The sequence below is a fragment of the Carassius carassius genome, chromosome 31 (genome assembly GCF_963082965.1).
Source record: "Carassius carassius chromosome 31, fCarCar2.1, whole genome shotgun sequence".
Taxonomy (NCBI): Eukaryota; Metazoa; Chordata; class Actinopteri; order Cypriniformes; family Cyprinidae; genus Carassius; species Carassius carassius.
Window position 1 is genome coordinate 10,748,723 of NC_081785.1, and position 20,086 is coordinate 10,768,808.

The 20,086-nt window shown below is 38.4% G+C and overlaps 1 protein-coding gene and 2 pseudogenes across 2 annotated transcripts; 1 reads left to right on the plus strand and 2 right to left on the minus strand.

Annotated features, from left to right (window-relative positions):
* Positions 1-1,447: 1,447 nt before the first annotated feature.
* LOC132111528 (rho guanine nucleotide exchange factor 33-like) lies at positions 1,448-8,092 on the minus strand (annotated as a pseudogene).
* A 3,382-nt stretch (positions 8,093-11,474) lies between these two features.
* On the minus strand, positions 11,475-13,627 carry LOC132112064 (MORN repeat-containing protein 2-like). 2 transcript variants are annotated; one of them, XM_059519655.1, is made up of 6 exons: positions 13,397-13,627; positions 13,173-13,223; positions 12,965-13,071; positions 12,441-12,577; positions 12,247-12,337; positions 11,475-11,731 (listed from the first exon to the last, which is right to left on the minus strand). In XM_059519655.1, exons 1-6 carry the CDS (start codon positions 13,401-13,403, stop codon positions 11,639-11,641), a joined length of 486 nt encoding a protein of 161 aa, XP_059375638.1. In that variant the 5' UTR covers positions 13,404-13,627; the 3' UTR covers positions 11,475-11,638. The 2 variants fall into 2 exon arrangements, with proteins under 2 accessions (XP_059375638.1, XP_059375639.1); XM_059519656.1 differs by lacking the exon at positions 11,475-11,731 and having other exon boundaries at positions 12,177-12,337; positions 13,397-13,621.
* LOC132111911 (selenoprotein N-like) lies at positions 13,524-17,302 on the plus strand (annotated as a pseudogene).
* Positions 17,303-20,086: the final 2,784 nt, after the last annotated feature.

Genomic DNA, 20,086 nt, shown 5'->3' on the forward strand with positions numbered 1-20,086 from the left:
GTTAAGTACTGAAGGATTTTTTGGTACCACATCCAGTGGATTAAGCATTGAATGATGAAATTAATTATTAACAGCCAATATACATATTTTCATCAAAGTATAATCATTCATGAATAATGATAATTCATATTTAAGTAGTAATATCCTTAATTCCTCATTTCCATTATTAATAAAAGTACTGTGGCTTTATCATGGTATAGTGGTGGTATAAGATGGCAATAACATAGATATATTCTGAATGATTACCTTAGTCACACACTATGGTATTTACACGGTACTCCAAACAATATCACGGTATTACCATAGTAATGTCCAAGAAACCATGATAATACCACAGTAAGACTGTTTGTGCTGCCCAATACTGTCCGTGGCAGCACACGTACACCACGGAGATGTCTATTTGACATCTGCTAGACATATTTTTTAAGAGTGTTTGCTCATCTGCAATATGTCTATAGGACGTTTCCAATCAGATGTCAAATAGACGTTTAGAAAATGTCTTTAAGATGTTTATGATTTAGAATGTATGTAAAACCGATGTCTGAAATACGTCTTTAAGATGTTTGTATACCACAGATGCTTTCCAGATTAAGCAGTCACGAGCCACTTAATGGGAATGGAGTAATTTTTTGAGTTTTTATATTTCATGTATAGTTAATTACCAAGCACTGTTATTGAAGGTTTGCACAATGACAAACGGTTTGTTATTGAAGGTTTGCTCACGTGTGCTTTTCTCCGCGAGCTGTGTGTGTGTTAATAGGTGAGTTGATGTCAATAGTACAAGTATAACAAACTAAGAAATCCTATTTATCAGGCTCACTGAAAACAGAATAGAGACAACATAATGTCTTATGAATGCAGTATGTGTAAATATTGAAATGGGAAGTCAGAAAAAGCGCTTTCTATAATGTAGTCATTTCGTCATTTTGTATGGCATCATATCTGAATACTGTTCTTTTAGTGTAAAAATAGCAAAATCAAGTTTTGTTTAGCTGAATGCGCAAATTTAGCATGTCAAGTCTACCTCTAAAATGCATTCAAATTTCTTACATAGATCATGCGCCTTTAAAACTCTACTGCAAATAGAGTATCTCCCTAATAGCAGTTTTAAACCCTGGTCTTGTCACTTGATCTATGATGCAGATTTTTGTCAAGACCTAAGTGTGTTTGAGCCTAATCTCCATTTACTCTGTATGTTTGAAAGAAGCACAAATGTGTGTCAAACTACTCCATGTTCACTACAGCAGCATCTCTTGTGTGATGTGATGCACAGGTCTTGTATATAGTGTAAAATAATTTGAGTTTTACAGACTGTATAAAGCCAATATTTAGTTTCAAATGTGGAACTCTTTTATGAGATTTAACACATTAAACCAAGGTTAAAAAATATCAAATCCATCTGAATGGTGTTGTTTTTTTGGCATATATACACACACGCTTTATTATTGCTTTATTTTAATTGTTACTATTTACATTTACATTCAAATGTATTTACATTTTTATTTGTAAAGTATACAACATGTATTTATAGCTGTATTTTTGAGTGATTAACATTCTACATTTTATCAGATATAGTTTTGCATCCTGTCAGTGCGGCCCAGCATAAACTGAACAAAAGATGGATAAGTGTGCCTTTTGTTTATATGAGTGAGTATATATTTACATAAACAATGCAAGAACCAAATGTTTTCACATTTCTGGCCAAAATTATATTAATCATTTATTTATCATGCAAATGTTTTGTGTCCGAAAGCATGAAATCCTCAACCTTCAAGAAATATTTAGAGAGCGAACACAAAAGTCCAAGCATTTGTGGTATTGTGTTGGATCACCACTTGAAGTTCATATCTGTATCCGGAAGCAAAACCAGTTGAGAACCACTTAGTAAAACGGTTTAAACAGCAGTTCCTCTGTCAATGTCTCCTATGTGAGGGGCTTTGGTGGTCTCCAGCTCTCCACTGCTTTGACACTCAGCTTTTACTGTTGTCTTCTCCTTTCCATCGCCACTAGACCTGACACACACACACACACACACACACACACACAGAGTATCATGACTTTAAATGTGAGGACATTGTGTACATGCAAAGTAGCCGTTTGTCTCCTCATATTAACTCACTTCTTCTTGAAAAGCTTTTTGAAGGAGTTCCTAAACCCTTTTCCTTCTTTCCTACTGCGTTCACTCAAAGGGGTGTGGTCATAGTCATCAGACACACCCCTCAATTTGATCTCCTCCCACACCAGGCCTATAGGATCCTGAGGAACAAGCAGAATGAGCTTTCACACACACTCACATCTAAATATATGCATGCTAAATCAATTCGCTTTTAATTTTCAACTTTTATGGACTATTCTAATGTTTAGTGGGTGTTATGTGCGTGTACCTTTTGATGTATTAGTTGCGGCTGCTCCTCTGTGTCAGTGTGTGTCTCATATCTGTGTTTTGGACTACTGGGTCTCTTTCTTGATTTGCCACTTGACTGGCGCTCCAGCCTCGGGTGGGCGGGAGTTTTTGTCTGATGGGCGTGAGTATCAATACTGTCTATCTGCAGGCCGTTCAGTGATTTGCTCTTTCTCTGCACTGCCTGTAGAGGGTGTGGTCTCACAATGTCTGCTGAGTCAGGTGACACACAGGCCCTGTTGGACCTATAAGCCACACCCCCAGCACTTCGCCCTCTACTGTGGGACTGTCTAGGTGGACTATGAGAAGGACTACAATGCACAAAGGCGATATCAATGCTGGAGTCAGAGGAATGAGACGGGCTTGAGCAGCGAGAGCCTCCAGCTTTGTAGGGAAAGAGCGCACCCAGAGCATCAGAGAGGCCAGATCCCGCTCCCTCTGTCCCTGGAATTCTGCGCAGAGGAACTGAGACGGCTTTGTGGCGAGAGTCAGAGTCGGACAGGAAGGAGACAGGGGACGGGATTTCTGGGTCGTAGTGATAGTGTGCCGCTTCGAAGTCAGGGTAGTGTTTGTTACGTTGAGAAGGATCACTTACAAAACAAAAAAAAGAAAATGTATAAGGGTATAAAATGAATAATATTGTATAATGTTTAATAACAGGCACTTTTTTATGTTTTTGAAAGGGACATTAAAGTCTCTTATGCTTATCCAGGCTGCATCTATTTGATCAAAATACAGTAAAAACAGTAATATTGTGAAATATTATTAAAATTTAGAATAACTTTACCATTTTAATATATTTTAAAATGTAATTCCTGTGATGGCAAAGCTGAATTTTCAGCAGCAATCACTCCAGTCTTTAGTGTCACATGATCATTCAGAAATCATTCTAATATGAATATTTAATATTATTATTAATACTGAAAACTGCTTAATATTTTTGTGGAAGTGGTTATATGTGTTCAGAATTCTATAATGAATAGAAAGTTCAAAAGAGCAACATTTATTTGAAATCAAATTGTAACATTATAAATTTTTGTGTTTACTGTTAACGTTTGATCTAATTAATGAATGCATGATGAATACAAGAATTAGTTCCTTGAAAAAAATAATTTGAATGGTAGTGTGTGTCTCAAATTTCATCTCAAACACTCTTCACTAAAGACACTCTGTTTACAGGAAAATTGTCACTGTTGATTTTCATGCAATAAATATAACAATGGTTTATGTTTTTTCCATTTTTGTTTAAATTCTGGTTTAGTTGTATTTTATGATGGCTTATTTATATTGTAATAATGAATTTCTGGACCAAGAGTAAAAAAAAAAAATCATAAAGGGCATAATAAAGGCATTGAAAAAAAAAGCTTTAAAAGTGCTTTGAGTAAAACCCATGAGCTCATTTTGTGATATATTTGATTGGTGCATCTATCTACTCACTTTTGTGCACTGGTGTTGTTTTTTCTATTTTTCTCATAGTCGACTTTATACAGCTGTCTCACTGTAGACCTGACATTAAAAACAAGAGCCAGTAAACCTTACAATACACACACACACACACACAAAAACAAACATATTTGTTCATTTTAATTTACCTGCTAAACTCTTTTCGGGTGTGTTGGGGCCACTCCTGCTGGTGTGTGCACAGGTTGTGTGTGTGTTCTCGCAGGGCATGACTGTGTGTGAGGAGCTCCTGGTTGTGCTGTAGCAGATGGCTGTACTGGGTCATGAAATATCGGAGTTGTTGCACAGACACCAGTAACAGGTAATAGTCTGGATGCTCTGACTCTGTCTGCTGTAGAAGACTCTGTAAAACACAGTAGTATACAAACGGACACATACATGCATTTTCTTGATTAGACAGTTTTTATGTAGCATTGCTTGACCAAGGTGATACCATCACAAGTGTCACTTTATCAAACATGCACAACTAACAAACATGCCTATATGCTGTTAGTATGACAATAAAGATGTGTTTGACTACCTGGAGGAGCGTATGGTATTTTGGGATACAGGTTGTAGAAGCAGAGAGTGTAGAGACGGATGTGTCTCATCCCCTGTGATATCACTCTGGATTTGAACACATACAACAAATAAGAAAGCTATTATGTGGATTCATCTCAAATTTATGCCAGGTAATCTAAACTTGTGTTTTATGTAATAACTAAATGATCTGGGTTTATTGATAATAATATTAAGAGAAATGTACAAATATGAAATAGTCTTATTTATTAATATGGTGAAAATGAAACAGAAATGTAATTTATAGAAACATTATGTACTGTTTTTTTTAATAATTTCTGTGGCATAACACTGTATCTATATGCCTCATATAAATATATATATATAAAAATCACTTATATAAAGTTTTCAATCTTGTATTTATTAAATATAAAATGTGTGTATGTATACCTCAAGAAAGCTGCCTGATTTTGAAGAGGAGAACAGACTAACCACTGTCAAACATTCTGGCAGGTCCCGTAAATATGATACATAATGATCCAGAAAATCACTCTGCAAAACACACATTTGAGATTAAAAATAGTGGACTTTAGGACATGATAGAATAATTGATTGTAGCTTAATTTCACTTTTTAGAATATTTTACTTCTTTGCTAGTGAGTCTTAGAAATACATCTCCCATGATTCCTTGCCAGTGGCTCTTAAGAACTCTCTCCTGCAGGAGGTGAAGGAGTTCCAGATGCTGCTGAATCAAGAAGCGTAGAGAGGGAGGGAAAGGCCTGAGAGAAAGAAAAGAAAATTAAAAAAACAGTATCATCATGCACATCAAAACACTGTTTCGCGTTACATTTTCTTCATCAAATATAATTACAAAAATCAACAAGAGATGAGGAAAGAAAAGAAGATCTGCTTTATATTACAGTATTTCTGTTCCACAGCAGACTATTACAATTTAGAGTCTCTGTTTAGCACTGAAGTATGAAAGTTATCCATAGTTACCGTTTATCTTTGAGACCGACATTTTCCGAGGAGTTAAAACTGATGTTGGCCTTTAACAGGAGTGAGAGATACGACACATAAACTCTCTCAGACTCCAACAGCTCCAGAGCTGCAGTCTGCCTCTGAGCTGAAAATAAAAAGGCATCATTTTAAAACTGTTTGTTCATTTTTCTTTTTCTTTTTTTCAGTTCTTTTCACTTAAATTATTATGACAAAAGAAAAATAAAAGCATTTTCACTTTTATTCTGCTGTATATCACTCCACTCACTTATAGTTGAGTAGTTTTGTTCTTTCAGATCTTGGCTGTTTTTTTTCTCCCTCCACAATGGAGACTTCTTTTGACTGTCATGCTCAGGATAAGAGTCTAACCACAAAAACGCAAATTGTTGTCATCTGATACATTACCACGCTATCATTTCTGACTAGCTTACATTTGTTAGACACTTGTGTTTATAGTACAAAACATCATTCATTAGACATCCAACTAAATTTGTACTCACTCTGACTGGCTGAAAGGCTGCTTATGTAATGCTGAATGAGACTGAGTTCCACTGATCCCTCCCCCCTCGAGCCTTTCCTGCCAATAATACCACGTTTATATATTTTGATTTAAAAAAAGGTACATGCAGTCTTAAACTTAAGCATTGAAGATTGCATCTAATGTTTAATACACTGTACCATGAATTAAAAAAAGAAGAAAAAAATTAAGCAAATTAAGAACTTAGCAGCCACAGTGTATCACCTGTGTTGAGTGCTCTGCATGAGGTCCATGTCCCCCTGCAGGTCTTTTTGTTTACTCCTAACCTCAGAGAGCTGCGTTAGAGCAGTGCTTATGTCTTCCTGCACATGCATACACAATAATATTTAAAAAATGGAATACACAATGTCATCAAAATATAAGCAGTATTTCAAAATGATTATGCAGAAAAATGCATGAAATACATCTTCAAAAATCTGAATTCTAGAAAATAACTAATATTATATTTCAATTTATATTTTAGTTTTATTTATATTTTTTACTATAACTACCAATAGTTCTAGTAACTATTTAATAGTTTGGGGTTGATGAGATGTTTTTATTGTTTTTGAAATAAATCTTAACAATCCTGCATTTATTTAACAGTAAAAACAATGAAACTGTGAAATACTGTTACAATTTAAAAAATACCTGTTCTTTATTTTAATACATTTTAAAATCTAATTTATTCTTGTGATGGCAAAGTTGAATTTTCAACAGCCATTCCTCCAGTATTCAGTGTCACATGATCCTTCAGATATCATTCTAATATGCTGATTTGGTGCTCAAGAAACATTTTTTATTTATTGTGTTGAAAACAGTTGTGGAAACCATGATCTTCTCTTTAATGATTCTTTAATGAATAAAAAGTTCAAAAGTCTTTTCTGACCAGTTTAATGTTTCCTAAGTAAAAGTATTTATTTATTTCCTTTTTTTTAATCGACCTGACCCCAAACTTTTAAGCAATTGTGTATATTATTTAAATGATATTGATTATCCACTCATTTTATATCACATAATATAACTGTTAGAACCTGTAATGTGTTAAGTGTGTTTCTGAGAGACAGGATCTTGTCATTCGTTTCTTGTTGATAGGTGGAGACTTTCTCCTCCAGGCGGCTGTAGGTTTGCCGTAGGGTGGCAAAATCTTCAACCACACTTCCAACTCCTGATTTTAGCTCCACCCACATTGCCTGCAACTGAAGTCAAAGGTCACCAATACTCAATAAGAAACAAACCCAGATAGCGAGAGATTAAACAGGAGCTTCAGATCATTCTTAATAGCATTTAGGGAGGGTCAAGCTAAATGTGGCCTGCGTTCAGTCACACGCTTCCTATTAACTATTCATTGTCTCAATGACTTTTAATTCTAATCACACACACTCATACAGTTACTGCTATTAAGATAATAGCAGTAACTGTATGAGTGTGTGTGATTAGAATTAGTGTTAAGTGAAACAGTGTGCTTAAAACAGAATATCTATTTTTGTCACATACAAACACACTCAAACGCATACAAAATCATGAGAAAGCTATAACAAACTTGAAGTAAGAGAGGGCAATTTAGATTACCTGAAGGTCTATGGCGTCTATGTCATTACCTGTAAATACAAGAACACACAAAAACACAATTTCATGCCGAAACCAGACTTTTATCACACAGAAAATGACAGAAACATGCAAGTTCAAGAAAGAACACTTTTCAAAAGCCATCCATATAAAGTTGACTTCACTGTTGATGACCAATTATTCATGTAAATAAAAAATTATGAAAACATGACGGAAAGATTGTTTACCCTCTATTTTGCCATTCTCCATGATCTGATTGTCTTCCAGGTCCAAATCCAGGAATGTCGTTTCAGTTCTTCTGTGGTTTGGATCCTTTCTAGTAGAGTTTCTTTGCTCAAACTGTTAGTTTTACAAGCCAATGAAATGTCACACTTCTATGTTTTGATATGGTTAGAAATGACAGGAGAGCTTTCTGATTCTGTGACTTTGTCTTTCTCTCTCTCTCATCTGTCCCACCTATCTCTTCCCCTCCTCTTTGAGACATGTGAGTCTGATGAAGTTGAGAACAAAAAGAGGCCTTGTTTTACAGTAAGTGGATGGATGAAGGGAGAGAGAGAGAAAGATAGAGACGACTATTAGCATTTTTATGGCTCAGAATCAGACGATTAAATTTCCTCCTCAACCTTTAAGACCAATTTTCCATTTTGCAATGATGTCACGGTTGGTAAACCGTGATCTCTGGGTTTTGCACTTTGTGGGTGTGGTCTGTGTGTTACGCGTCAGCACTGATTAGTTTGTGGGCGTCTCCGTTAATTGTCATCAGCAACAGCTGTCACTCATTACTCATCCCTATTTATTGGCTTGTCTAGCATCTTGTGTTCGTGAGAGCGTTGTTTCATGTTTATGACCTATGCTTTGCTTTCTTGTGTGTTTCTGCGTTGGATGTCCGTCTCTCCCCGGAACCCCGTCCACTCTACGCAACCCACCACCAAGCAACACCACTTACCTTCGGCTCCATTCCCCGCAGTTCCTGTGTCACCCTCTCCTGCTGCCTACTCACCTCCGCCTTCCGGATTCATCACTCATCACCACCATCTTGGACTATGCATTCCTCCCAGCGTTGTTTGTGTCTCAAGTACTGTCTGTATCATTGTCTTCATTAAATATCATTAATCTCGCACTTAATTCCTGCCACTCCTTCACCCAGTCGTCACAGAGCGCTCTCACCGCACATGGAAGCAGCGAGCACCACTTCACTGTCTGAATTCATTCACCACAGCGTCAACCGCATGGATCAGCAGCAGGAGAGCATCGTGAACACCGGACGCGCGAGCCAAGCGCTGGTGACACAGGGGTCCGAGCTCACCCAGCGGATTCATCAACTCACCTCGCCCACTGCGCCCACCGCACCGCACCGCCTGCGCCGCCCGTCCCCCGGGAGACCTCCCAGGACCAATTCCGGCCAGAGCCGCGACTTCTGGCGCCAGAGAGTTACTCCGGTGAGCCAAACTTTTGCAAGACTTTCCTTAACAAATGTTCCATGCATTTAGCATTGCAGCCCCGCACCTTCGCGACAGAGGAGTCCAAGGTTACGTTTGCTCTTACCCTACTCTCTGGCAGGGCCGCCTTATGGGGGCCGGTGGTGTGGGAGATCTACCTCATCGAGCTGCCCCCAACGTTCAACGGCCTAATCGACCTGGCACTCCGGGTGGACGCTCAAATTAACCGCCTAGGTAGACAAGTCAGTCCTACACGCCATTACGTCTCTCCGGAAAGGGGCCGCTCGAGTCGAGAGAACATGGTTGGTCCCGTCGACGATCACGAACCCATGCAGGTGGGTAGAGCTCGGCTTTCCCGGAGGGAGAGAGAGATCGGCGGAGGTCCCAAGGACTATGCTTATATTGCGGTGGCTCGGAGCATTCCATCCATTCCTGCCCGGTAAAAAGAGCCAGCCCGGTAGTAAGTTTGAGGCTACTATCGGGTGGGATCTCCGCTGGGAAGTACTCAACCACATCATCGACTCTCCTTCTGGTGAAACTGCGGTGGGAGAACCACACTCACGACTGTCACGCCCTTCTGGACTCTAGGGCCAAAGGTAATTTCATTGACTCTCTCATTGCACGTCACTTGAACCTTCCAGTCCTTCCTGTGTCACATCCCATCCATGTCACCGCACTCAATGGCCAGGAACTGCCACCCGTCACCCACTACACTGAACCCATAACTCTGCTCACCTCAGGCAACCACAGTGAAACCATATCCTTTTACCTCATGGACTCCCCTGTAGCTCCCATTGTTTTAGGTCACCCCTGGTTAATCAAACATAATCCACGAGTGGATTGGGGTTCCAACACAGTCACCTTGTGGAGTGAAAGTTGTCATGAGTCTGGTTTCTGCTTGTCCTGTTGTGCCTGTTTCTGTCTTTCAGAAAGAGACCATGGTGTTATCAAACGTGCCCGCAGAGTACTTGGACCTGAAGGAGGTGTTCAGTAAGTCCCGTGCTGCTTCTCTTCCTCCGCATCGTCCCTACGACTGTGCTATAGATTTAGTGCCAGGTAAGTCTCCGCCTAAAGGCAAGCTTTACTCTCTTTCTATTCCGGAGAGGGAGGCCATGGAGAAATACATTTCTGATTCCTTGGCATCGAAGTTCATCCGCCCTTCCTCTTCTCCAGCGGGGGCGGGATTCTTTTTTGTGGGTAAGAAGGATGGTTCTCTGCGACCTTTTATTGACTACCGAGAGCTAAACATCACGATAAAGAACACCTATCCGTTACCGTTGATGTCTTTAGCTTTCGAGAGGTTACAGGGAGCATCCATATTCACAAAATTGGATTTACGTAATGCTTATCATTTGGTCCGCATCAGGAAGGGGGATGACTGGAAAACTGCCTTTAACACCCCTAGAGGGCACTTTGAATATTTGGTGATGCCGTTCGGGCTCTCCAACTCACCAGGGGTTTTCCAAGCACTCGTTAATGACGTGTTGAAAGACATGGTAGATCAGTTTATATATGTTTACCTGGATGACATACTGATTTTTTCTTCATCTCTCCAGGAACATGTTCAACACGTCAGACGAATGCTCCAGAGGTTACTCGAGAATGGGCTTTTTGTCAAGGCGGAGAAATGCGTATTCCATGCACAGTCTGTCCCCTTCCTAGGGTATATCGTCTCGTCCGAGGGAATACGTATGGATCCTGAGGTTAAGGCTGTGATAGATTGGCCATCTCCAGATTCCCGTAAGGCCCTACAGTGGTTTCTGGGGTTCGCCAATTTTTATCGACGTTTCATTCGTAATTTCAGCCAACTAGTCTCACCTCTGACGGCCTTGACCTCCCCCAGTACTCTGTTCAGGTGGTCGGATGCAGCCGAAACTGCATTTACCAACCTCAAGAGCCACTTCGTTTCGGCTCCCATCCTTGTAGCTCCTGATCCCACACGGCAGTTCGTGGTGGAGGTCGACGCATTAGAGGTGGGGGTAGGAGCAGTTCTTTTCCAACGTGCTGCCTCGGACGATAAGATGCATCCCTGCGCGTTTTTCTCACATCGTTTATCTCCTGCTGAACGCAATTATGACATTGGTAACAGAGAATTGTTGGCCGTCAAATTAGCTTTAGAGGAGTGGCGTCACTGGTTGGAAGGGTCAGGGGTACCTTTCATTGTTGGACCGATCACAAGAATTTAGAGTACATTAGAACTGCCAAAAGACTCAATTCCAGGCAGGCTCGGTGGGCCCTTTTTTTCGGTCGTTTTGATTTAACCCGCCCGGGTTCCAAAAATGTCAAATCCGATTCTTTGTCACGTCTTTTTGATCCCTCCGCCCGCCCGGTGACTACCGAGTGTATTTTACCTGAGAAAATAGTCGTCTCAGCACTCGTATGGGAGGTCGAATCGAAGGTCAAGACGGCCTTAGAAGTCACAAATGAACTTTGTATGAGCTCTGAAAAGGATCTGCTAGACATATGAACAAAAACACCCACCAAATTATTGTCATAAACTCAAAAGTTAACATTGAGTCATAACAAATTTAATTGAGGCAGAACATTGAAACAAATAAAACACCCTCAAGAAGTTGTTTGGTTTCAGATTTAACTGCACACTAGGACTTCATGTTAATTTAAAGCAGAATTAGAAGCTAAATGAAAGGTGGTGGATCTCCAGCCGAGCTGTTGTTCCACAGTAAACACGTTCTCACTCCAGACGACAGGAAATTGAGCTTCATGGTCTTACACAACTCTTGACTTCTCATGCAGTCATGAGCTCTGCTGCTTATGCATGCTCATGTATTTTGGAGATGCGCTCCACCAATGGCTGAACTGTACACAGAGAATCACATTCCTCTCACCCTTTGCACAAAACAAAGTAGTGATTCTTTCAGAAGTGTAGTGTGTGGGAACACGTGTTCTTGATATTCAGTGGATGCTGCTGGAACTGAAGTTATTTTATTGGTATACCAGCTCTCATCAATGCCTCAGGGCCGCTAGCTGTGATAATGCATCACGGTGTATATAAGATCTTTTTCAGTACTTCCACGGGTGGTAATTCTAAGAAATTTCAACCTCAAGCTGACTCAAATGCTTGCTTCATAATCTTGATAAGATGCTCATATTGTACTATCACTACTTAAAGTTCAGTTTGGTAAAGTGATTAAATACTTAACATTATAACTCTATCTATGTCATCTAGTTCAGAAAAGGACAGAATATATATATATATATATATATATATATATATATATATATTTTTTTTTTTTTTTATTTTTATTTTTTTTTTTATTTTATATACATATATATTATTACTATTATTTTTGTTGCTGTATTTATATAAATGGTATGTGTCTGTGTGCATGTCACATGTTAACTTTGAGCTTCAGTCCCAGTGCCGCTTTGTTACGGAACATCCCAGTCCACACAAGTCCTTGTGAATCTGTGAACTCCCCTTCACCTTCAAGTCTGCAAAAACAAATTTATTTTATGACACTTAAGCCTTTCTTATGACTATGACGCTGAATCTTGCTTTGCATATGTTTGGAGAACTGACTATTTACTGTATCACCTGTTGTTGTTAAAGGTCCCTGTGTATTCTGTCCCATCAGGAAATCGGTATGCTCCTTTGCCATGATACATGTTGTCTCTGAACAGGCCGCTGTAAATCGCCCCTGAAGGGTGTGTAAGAGTTCCTCTGCCATTCATCTACAGGCCACATTAAACCAGTAACCAAGACATAATTACTAAAAGCATAATAAAATAAGTAAAATAGGTGGTTGTCGCATGTCTAAATTTAGATTTCATAAAATTAGTTGCACTCAAAACTGAGAAAAAAATTGAAAAGTAGGCTTTGACAGGAGATCAGGTAACTAAAGCTCCAGTATGTTACTGACTTTGTTAGCTTTAGTGCACATGAGATTAAATTTAATGTGAGTTACTTAAATATTGTAATTATATATATATATATATATATATAGAGAGAGAGAGAGAGAGAGAGAGAGAGAGAGAGAGAGAGAGAGAAAGAGAGAGAGAGAGAGAGAGAGAGATAGACAGACAGACAGACAGAAAAACATCCCACACACACACACACACCTTATCATTGTCCCATTCTCCAGTGTAAGTAACTCCAGAGGCTGATGTCTGTGTGCCAGACCCTTTCCTCATCACCACACCATCTGAAGTACGACAGCGTTCTCCCTCTGATCACACACAAACACACAGGTACACACCTGGTTAAAATGGCTGGATAAAAATAAAAGAAAACACTCATAGAAAAGTTATAAGATGTCAGCTAACTCACCATATTTGTCTCCATTTGGAAAAATGTAAGAGATTTTAAGACTTGTAATCTCTGCAACAAAGAGCAGTAATGTTAAATCAAGGAGGTTTTTATACCTTGAAGTTGGAGCCAAAAAGAGAAAAGAAACGTAGGAGTTTAAGTTATTTGACAAGTAACAAGTGTTTATATTTAGAATATAACGTTACATAATAAATTATAGAAATAATTGTTATGAATATATTTACCAGACATGATGCTTTATTTAATTGGCTTTAGTGAAAGCTTTTTTTAAAAACTCTTTACAGGGTGGTTGCGACAGAATCTCTATAGCAACGAGTCATCAACTCTGCTTCGTCTGATTGTTTTTGAGTCATGCGCTGCCTGTACTGCCATCTGGTGAACGCGCACCTCACTCCTCACGCGCACTCTATCCAGCGTGGGTAGCAGGAATGGGATCCTACATCCCATCCAAAACCGGTGCACACACAGCAGGTCGAGGAACATGAAAGAGGACTTTTTTTTAGTCTGCCTCTCTTTGGACTCTTGCTCTTCTGGACTCAGAGCAACAATTTAACGTGTGAGCTGAAATTAATTTATGAAGATTGAAAGTAAGTTGTAAAATATAAAATGAGTTGAAATAACTTTGATGATTATTCATTGACAGTTCTCTGTAAATGCAGACCCTGGGCATCTTTCTTCGGGTGTTTTTCAGAGTCAGTAGAAAGGTCTCTTTAATGTCCAAAGGTATTGTAGTTCTGGCTTTAAATGCCTGTGTGTGATCTGTTGGTATTTTATGGACTGTTCCACAGAGCATGTGCAAACATGCAATACTTGTTTATAAATGATAAAGTATAATAAAGAAAAGAATAATAAAGTACAAGTATGATAAAGTATAATAAATATCTGTAAACCTTATTTGGATTTAAAAATGTCCTTAAAAGGGGGGGGGGGGGGTTTCACAGTTTATTTGTCATGCGCCCTTCTGAAACAATGGTATGAAATATATGTAATTGTATAGCATAGAATGAAATCGATGCCAGCAAACTGTAAATGATTAATTGTTATTCTTTCATGGGAAAAACATGGAAATGTACTGATGAAAAATACCCTCAATTATGTTAGTTTTTTTTATACCACAGTTGTAATTTATAGATCCTTTTCCTTATTTGTCCTTTATTCACGTTTTCCACATTTTTTATAATATTATTGACCGAATTCTTCCGTGCTCATTTAATATTAACTGAAATAAATGTACAACAACTCTAGTCTACACGTCTAGTGTGCCAAGTGCTTAAAGTCCTTTTCACGAACATTACACATAGAACTGTATTAGCACTAAGGACAAAAAGACAGACCCAGTACATTTTTTGACTTCGAACCATGTAATTATTGTCATACATTGTATGCAGTGTCTTTCTCATCAGGGTTCACATAGCTCTCTTAGTGGGCTGATATCTTGGAAACGTCCAGCTGTTCCTTCATCCACATTTTATGCCAGGCAGTTCAAGGTCTTTCTGCCACCCAGTGATGAATCTGCCCTGGGCGACACTTGGTGGATCATTCCCAGCGAACTGAACATCTTCACCGGCTACCTTCCCAACAACCGCTATCACCCTCCCACACCGCGAGGCAAAGAGGTACAAATACACCTTTAAGAATTTTAAATGAGTTTGGATTAGTTTAGATGTTTGAGCTGAATCACATGATCAGAGGTTGTCCTTTTCTGTTTATTTGGTGGATAGATTTTTTTGATTGTTTACTTTCCCTGCAGGTACTGATCCACTGAGTATGTTCCACCCACGGCCCTTTGTGAAATCTCGCGTCGCTCCACAGGGAGCTGTGGCTTGTATACGGGCTGCTAGTGACTTTTATTATGACATTGTTTTCAGGTGAGTTAAAAAAAACATGCTGACATGCTTGGATGAAGTTTTTGTCATCAAAAATAAATGGGATTTCTTAAAATCCAGAAGAAATTTACTGTGCGTGTTGCTTAGATCTGATTGTAACTTCAGTTTTAATTTTATTTTTATTGTAAGCCTCCAACAGAGTCTGATCATATTGTATTACTAATTACAGAATCCATGCGGAGTTCCAGCTGAATGATGTTCCAGGCTTTCCATTCTGGTTCAGTCCTGGGAAGTTTGCTGGTAACATCATCCTAAGTCTTCCCTCCACTATTCCTAACTGCATTTCTTTACACTTTTAAGGAGCTGAGTGTAGGGTTGGGTAATTAACAGTGATCATGATTTCTGTTTCTCTCAATTATTTTAGCATGATTGCCTGCAATATTTGCCCACTGGTTCCACGTGTTTCCATATTAATAGAAATATATTAGATTATTAGATATTTGCAATAATTAGAAATTTAACTATTTTAGTTCTTAATATAGAGAATGTTTAAACAATATGATAAAGAAAATATGGAAATTGGATGATAAAATAAACCATGCATATGACTTGACATCTTCATTTGTGTAAGGGCAATCATTTTTTAGATGAAATGTCAGAAGACATTTCTCAAATGACTCTATTTGAGATTAATACTTGTGATTATAATTTCTGAGCAAAATAATTCAGATTTTCAGTTTATCCATTATCCTGCAGCCCTAGTTGATTGTTTTATATGGCAGGTCTCTGAATGTGGACATGGAGTGGCTTTATGGGGCTAGTGAGGGCAGCAACATGGAGGTGTATATTGGATACCTGCCTCAGGTTAGTGCTCATATTTATCTTCAGAGGATTTTGAGTTGTCGTATACATAATGCCGAAAATGCTTCTCCTGACATTTTGTTGCCTGCTTTATAGGTTTTATTTTTGCTTCTGAATCAAAGCCATACATGGCATTAATGCATAAATTAAATGGGCCATATATGTTTTTAGATGGAGCTCCGGGCAGAAGGTCCCTCCACTCCCTCAGTGATCTATGACGAGCAGGGGAACATGATTGACAGCCGAGGGGAGGGAGGAGAGCCCATTCAGTTTGTGTTTGAGGAGATTGTCTGGAGTGCAGAGCTGAGCAGAGAAGAAGCGTCCAGACACCTAGATGTCACAATGTACCCATTCAAAAGGGTGAGTCCCCTGACTCTCAGTGCTCAACCTCTTTCCTTACTTGAAATCTGTTCTTAAGAATCTGCAGATGTTCTTTCGAGATATCTTAGTATTTTGTGATACGGGTTGTTTAACAGACAAGTAGAAATGTTTGCAGGGTTGTCATTATCATTGTCAATCTCATCAGTGGGATTTCTTTCTGCCAGGTGCCATATTTACCATTCAATGAGGCCTTTAGCAGAGCTGATGCACAGAAGAAACTGGTTCACTCCATCCTGCTCTGGGGAGCCCTGGATGACCAGTTATGCTGAGGTAAGACACCCAGAAACAGGCAGGCATAACATAGAATACAAATTCTGGAAAAGTTAAGTTTGGCCATAATGGTCAGCATGACTTTATCTGACATCTTCTGATAGTGTTAATCATTGGTCAGAAGGGGTTTTAAAGCTATAGAGCTAGGATTCTTTCAGCTACATTAGATGTTACTCTAATTTGTGTTCTTTACACATCTCTTGCTCCTTATGTGTTAGGTTTGGGGCAGACTCTTCGCGAGACAGTTCTCGAGAGTTCGCCCATTCTGGCCTTGCTCAACCAGAGCTTCATCAGCAGCTGGTCTCTAGTCAAAGAGCTGGAGGATCTGCAAGTGGGGAGTTTGGGTTATTTAGCTGATGCATGTTAAGCTAAATGAAATGGTCATTATTTAGACCCATATCAGTGCTAATTACGTGTCTTACCTTCATTTAGGGTGATAAGAAGAATCTGGATTTGAGTGAAAAGGTTTGTTTACATTTGGAAAAGTATACTTTTCCAGTGGAGATTATGGTGGCGTTAACCAACGGCACTGTGGTAAGTCAGCTTTAGCTTTCTTAAATTTTTGGTTCAGTCTGTGCCAACTGTTCTTTTTTCAAGCTGCTAAGATGAATATCACTCTAACTTCTGCAGGTCCGTCACATCAATGCTAATAATTTCCTGGACCAGACATCCATGAATCCAGAGGATGAGGGGCCTGCTATCAGTTTCTCAGCAGGTTTTGAGGATCCTTAAACTTCCACATACATCCGCTTCCTGCAGGAAGGGCTCGAAAAGGCCAGACCTTACCTGTAAACATAAAACTGTTTCAAGACCACCTCTCCAGAAACATCGGTGCACATTAAAAATAAATGAGGGGAGTACATGTGGTAGGATGCAATGATATCAACTCCCCCATATCTGATTTTTAGGAATGGAATATGGAAGAGTTGATGCAATTCCTTCATTCAGAAGGCAGCTGATGATCACATCTTAGAGTGACATGTTCCATGCAAAAGTGCACAATATAACATCATGTTGTCACTACTGTCACAAGTGTGGTTTGTCACCCAATGAAAAGGGTGCTTAACTGTACACAACAACACAATATCAATCAAGTCATATATTTTAATATAGAAAATTTGCCATTATGTGCAAACCTCACATGCCATTTAGTGATCCATTGTTCAGACTAATGAACTGAAATGGCATTATGTTGTATATTGATCTGATAAAACCACTTTTATACTTTTGTGTCATGCATACAAAGTCACTTATGTTTTGCAGCATTTTTATTTTTTGTTATTCAATATAGTTCTTTAGGACACAGAACGGTGCTGACTGTGGCTTCCTTGTTTAGACAGTTTGTGATGGTCTGGTCTGAAAGCCCAGTCAGTGTGAGACCAGGCCTGATGTTGTTGTTTAAGTCTGTGGAAGCAATGTCTGCTTTTCTGTGTCTGAACAGAATTCTGGGACTATGCTAAAACACACACAAAGACTTGGAGTTTAGCTCAACCACAGAGCTGCAGGAAAGCTATCAAGGGCTCTAATATATCACACCTGAATTTTTTTTGTCTTTTATCAATTCAATATAATGCAAAACGTTCACATGCACTCATGTCTAATTCTTACTACCACATTTAAGCTGAAGACCAGAGTAGAAACAGGAAGGAGCACAGTAGAAAAAAAAAGTTTTTGACAAGTCTCTTATGCTCACCAAGATTAATTTGATCTAAATACAGTAGTATAAGAAAATATTACTACAATTTATCTTTAGGTTTTAAAATGTAATGTTTCCTGTGATGGAAAAACTGAATTTTCAGCAGCCATTACTCCAGTCTTTAGTGTCACATGATTATTTAAATAATTGCTGCTCAAAAAAAGGCCAACCTTGAAAACAGTTGTGCTGCTTAATATTTTTTGTAAGACATTGTGATACATTTTTTAGAATAAAGTGTCTTTACTGTCACTTGATCAATTTAATGTGTCCTTGCTGAATAAAAACTACAATTTTGTACTGAACTTTTAAATGGTAGTGAATGAAACATCCCTGTAACTGCAGTTTTCTGTAAATTCAATTCTGTCAGTGTCTGTCAAATAAATACAATGTTTTTTTATTTAATATATAAATTAAACAGTTGTTAATCTGATATTTTTATTAGGTGACAAGTCAATGAAAACTTCAATATTGTGTTTTCACATGCATTATATTGCATTGGTTTTGTAAGACTATAATTTTTGACATTTCTAGAAGAACTTTTTGTACAGATAACTTATGGTATTGATTTAATCACCATTGCAAAAGTTATCTGCAGAAAGAAGATTTTCTTCCAGGCTAGGAATCTATCCACACGGGTACTTAAGACATGTGGATGTCTAAGAAAGACTGTGACACCAAAAGCCTCTCGAGACTTGAAACATGTAACTCTAAGGTTTGTTCCACCCACCCAGTCAAAGTCATCTTGGTTTTGTTTTGGCTCGAGCAATGAGAAACCTTCTCCATGTGTAAAAAAGTACAGCTGTAGGTTTAAACTTATGCCTATACCAGTGTTTATAGCCAATGCTGTGCTTACTAACAGCAGACGAGGCTTTATTCAGTGCTGTTGTGAAGTCATAGCATTGCTTATTTGTGTTGAGTCCTTAATTAACACATTAAAAAAAAAAATCACAATAATATTCAAGCTGTAACCAGGGGCCCGTTCTTCGTACGTCGCTAACTCAGTTAGCTGGATTTGATTGTTGACGACTTGGCGTGATCTTGGATCGTTTGGTTCTTCGAAGCTCATCCCGGAGCTGCTGTCATAGCAACAGGTCCGTAAACTTAACCTGCTCGGGAGCAGGCTTATTTCATGTATACAGGATTAGATCGCTTCTTTTCAACCAGAACTGATACTCAAAATATGTCTGCTACCACCTCTACTTTATTACAAGAGTATCGTACTGATCCAGGTACAATAATTTAAAATAATAATCATTTAAAAAATTATTTAAAAATAATATAAAAATGCTGTGTAGTCCATAACAGCCTACTATAGACAGCCAGTTTTACTCACTGAAATATTTATTTGTCATAAAAGTATTACTTCATAATTGTATTAGAGTCTTACACACATGCTATACAGATAATAGAGTCGTGCATTATTTTGAGTGATGACTGCTATTATAAGAGTGGCTTGATGGAGTGCAGGAGATGCAGATAACATGATATTGACCATTAAGAAACTTTCATTAATGCTGTCACGTAACAAATCTGTCCAAATATAAAATGAAATAGATGTTTTCATGATATGAAATGATATGAAATAGATAATTTCTACATTGAAATAAAAATGTAAAGACTGTACAACTATTATAAATTGCGAATCTAAATAATTGGGAATCATGAAAAAAATTCTAATAAAATAAAAACATGCATCTATTATCTGTTTCATGTATCTATTATAACATTTATGTAGTTTTGTTTGCTTGGCTGTTTCCTTATAAAAGTCCAGAAATTTGTCAAGTTTTTCGTCGGGTGTCATTTTAAATTATATGACGTCTTTACATTGCCGTCTTGCCACCAGCCAATCGCTGCTCTGCTGATCATGGTTTCGAGTATCG

Bases quoted from the DNA above. Each gene is read 5' to 3' on its own strand.
- LOC132112064 (XM_059519655.1), bottom strand. The intron at 12,578-12,964 runs GTGTGTGTGTGT...TGTGGCCTGTAG, and splicing joins GAGAATGGGACAATGATAAG to ATGAATGGCAGAGGAACTCT. The intron at 12,338-12,440 runs GTGATACAGTAA...TTGTTTTTGCAG, and splicing joins GGGACCTTTAACAACAACAG to ACTTGAAGGTGAAGGGGAGT.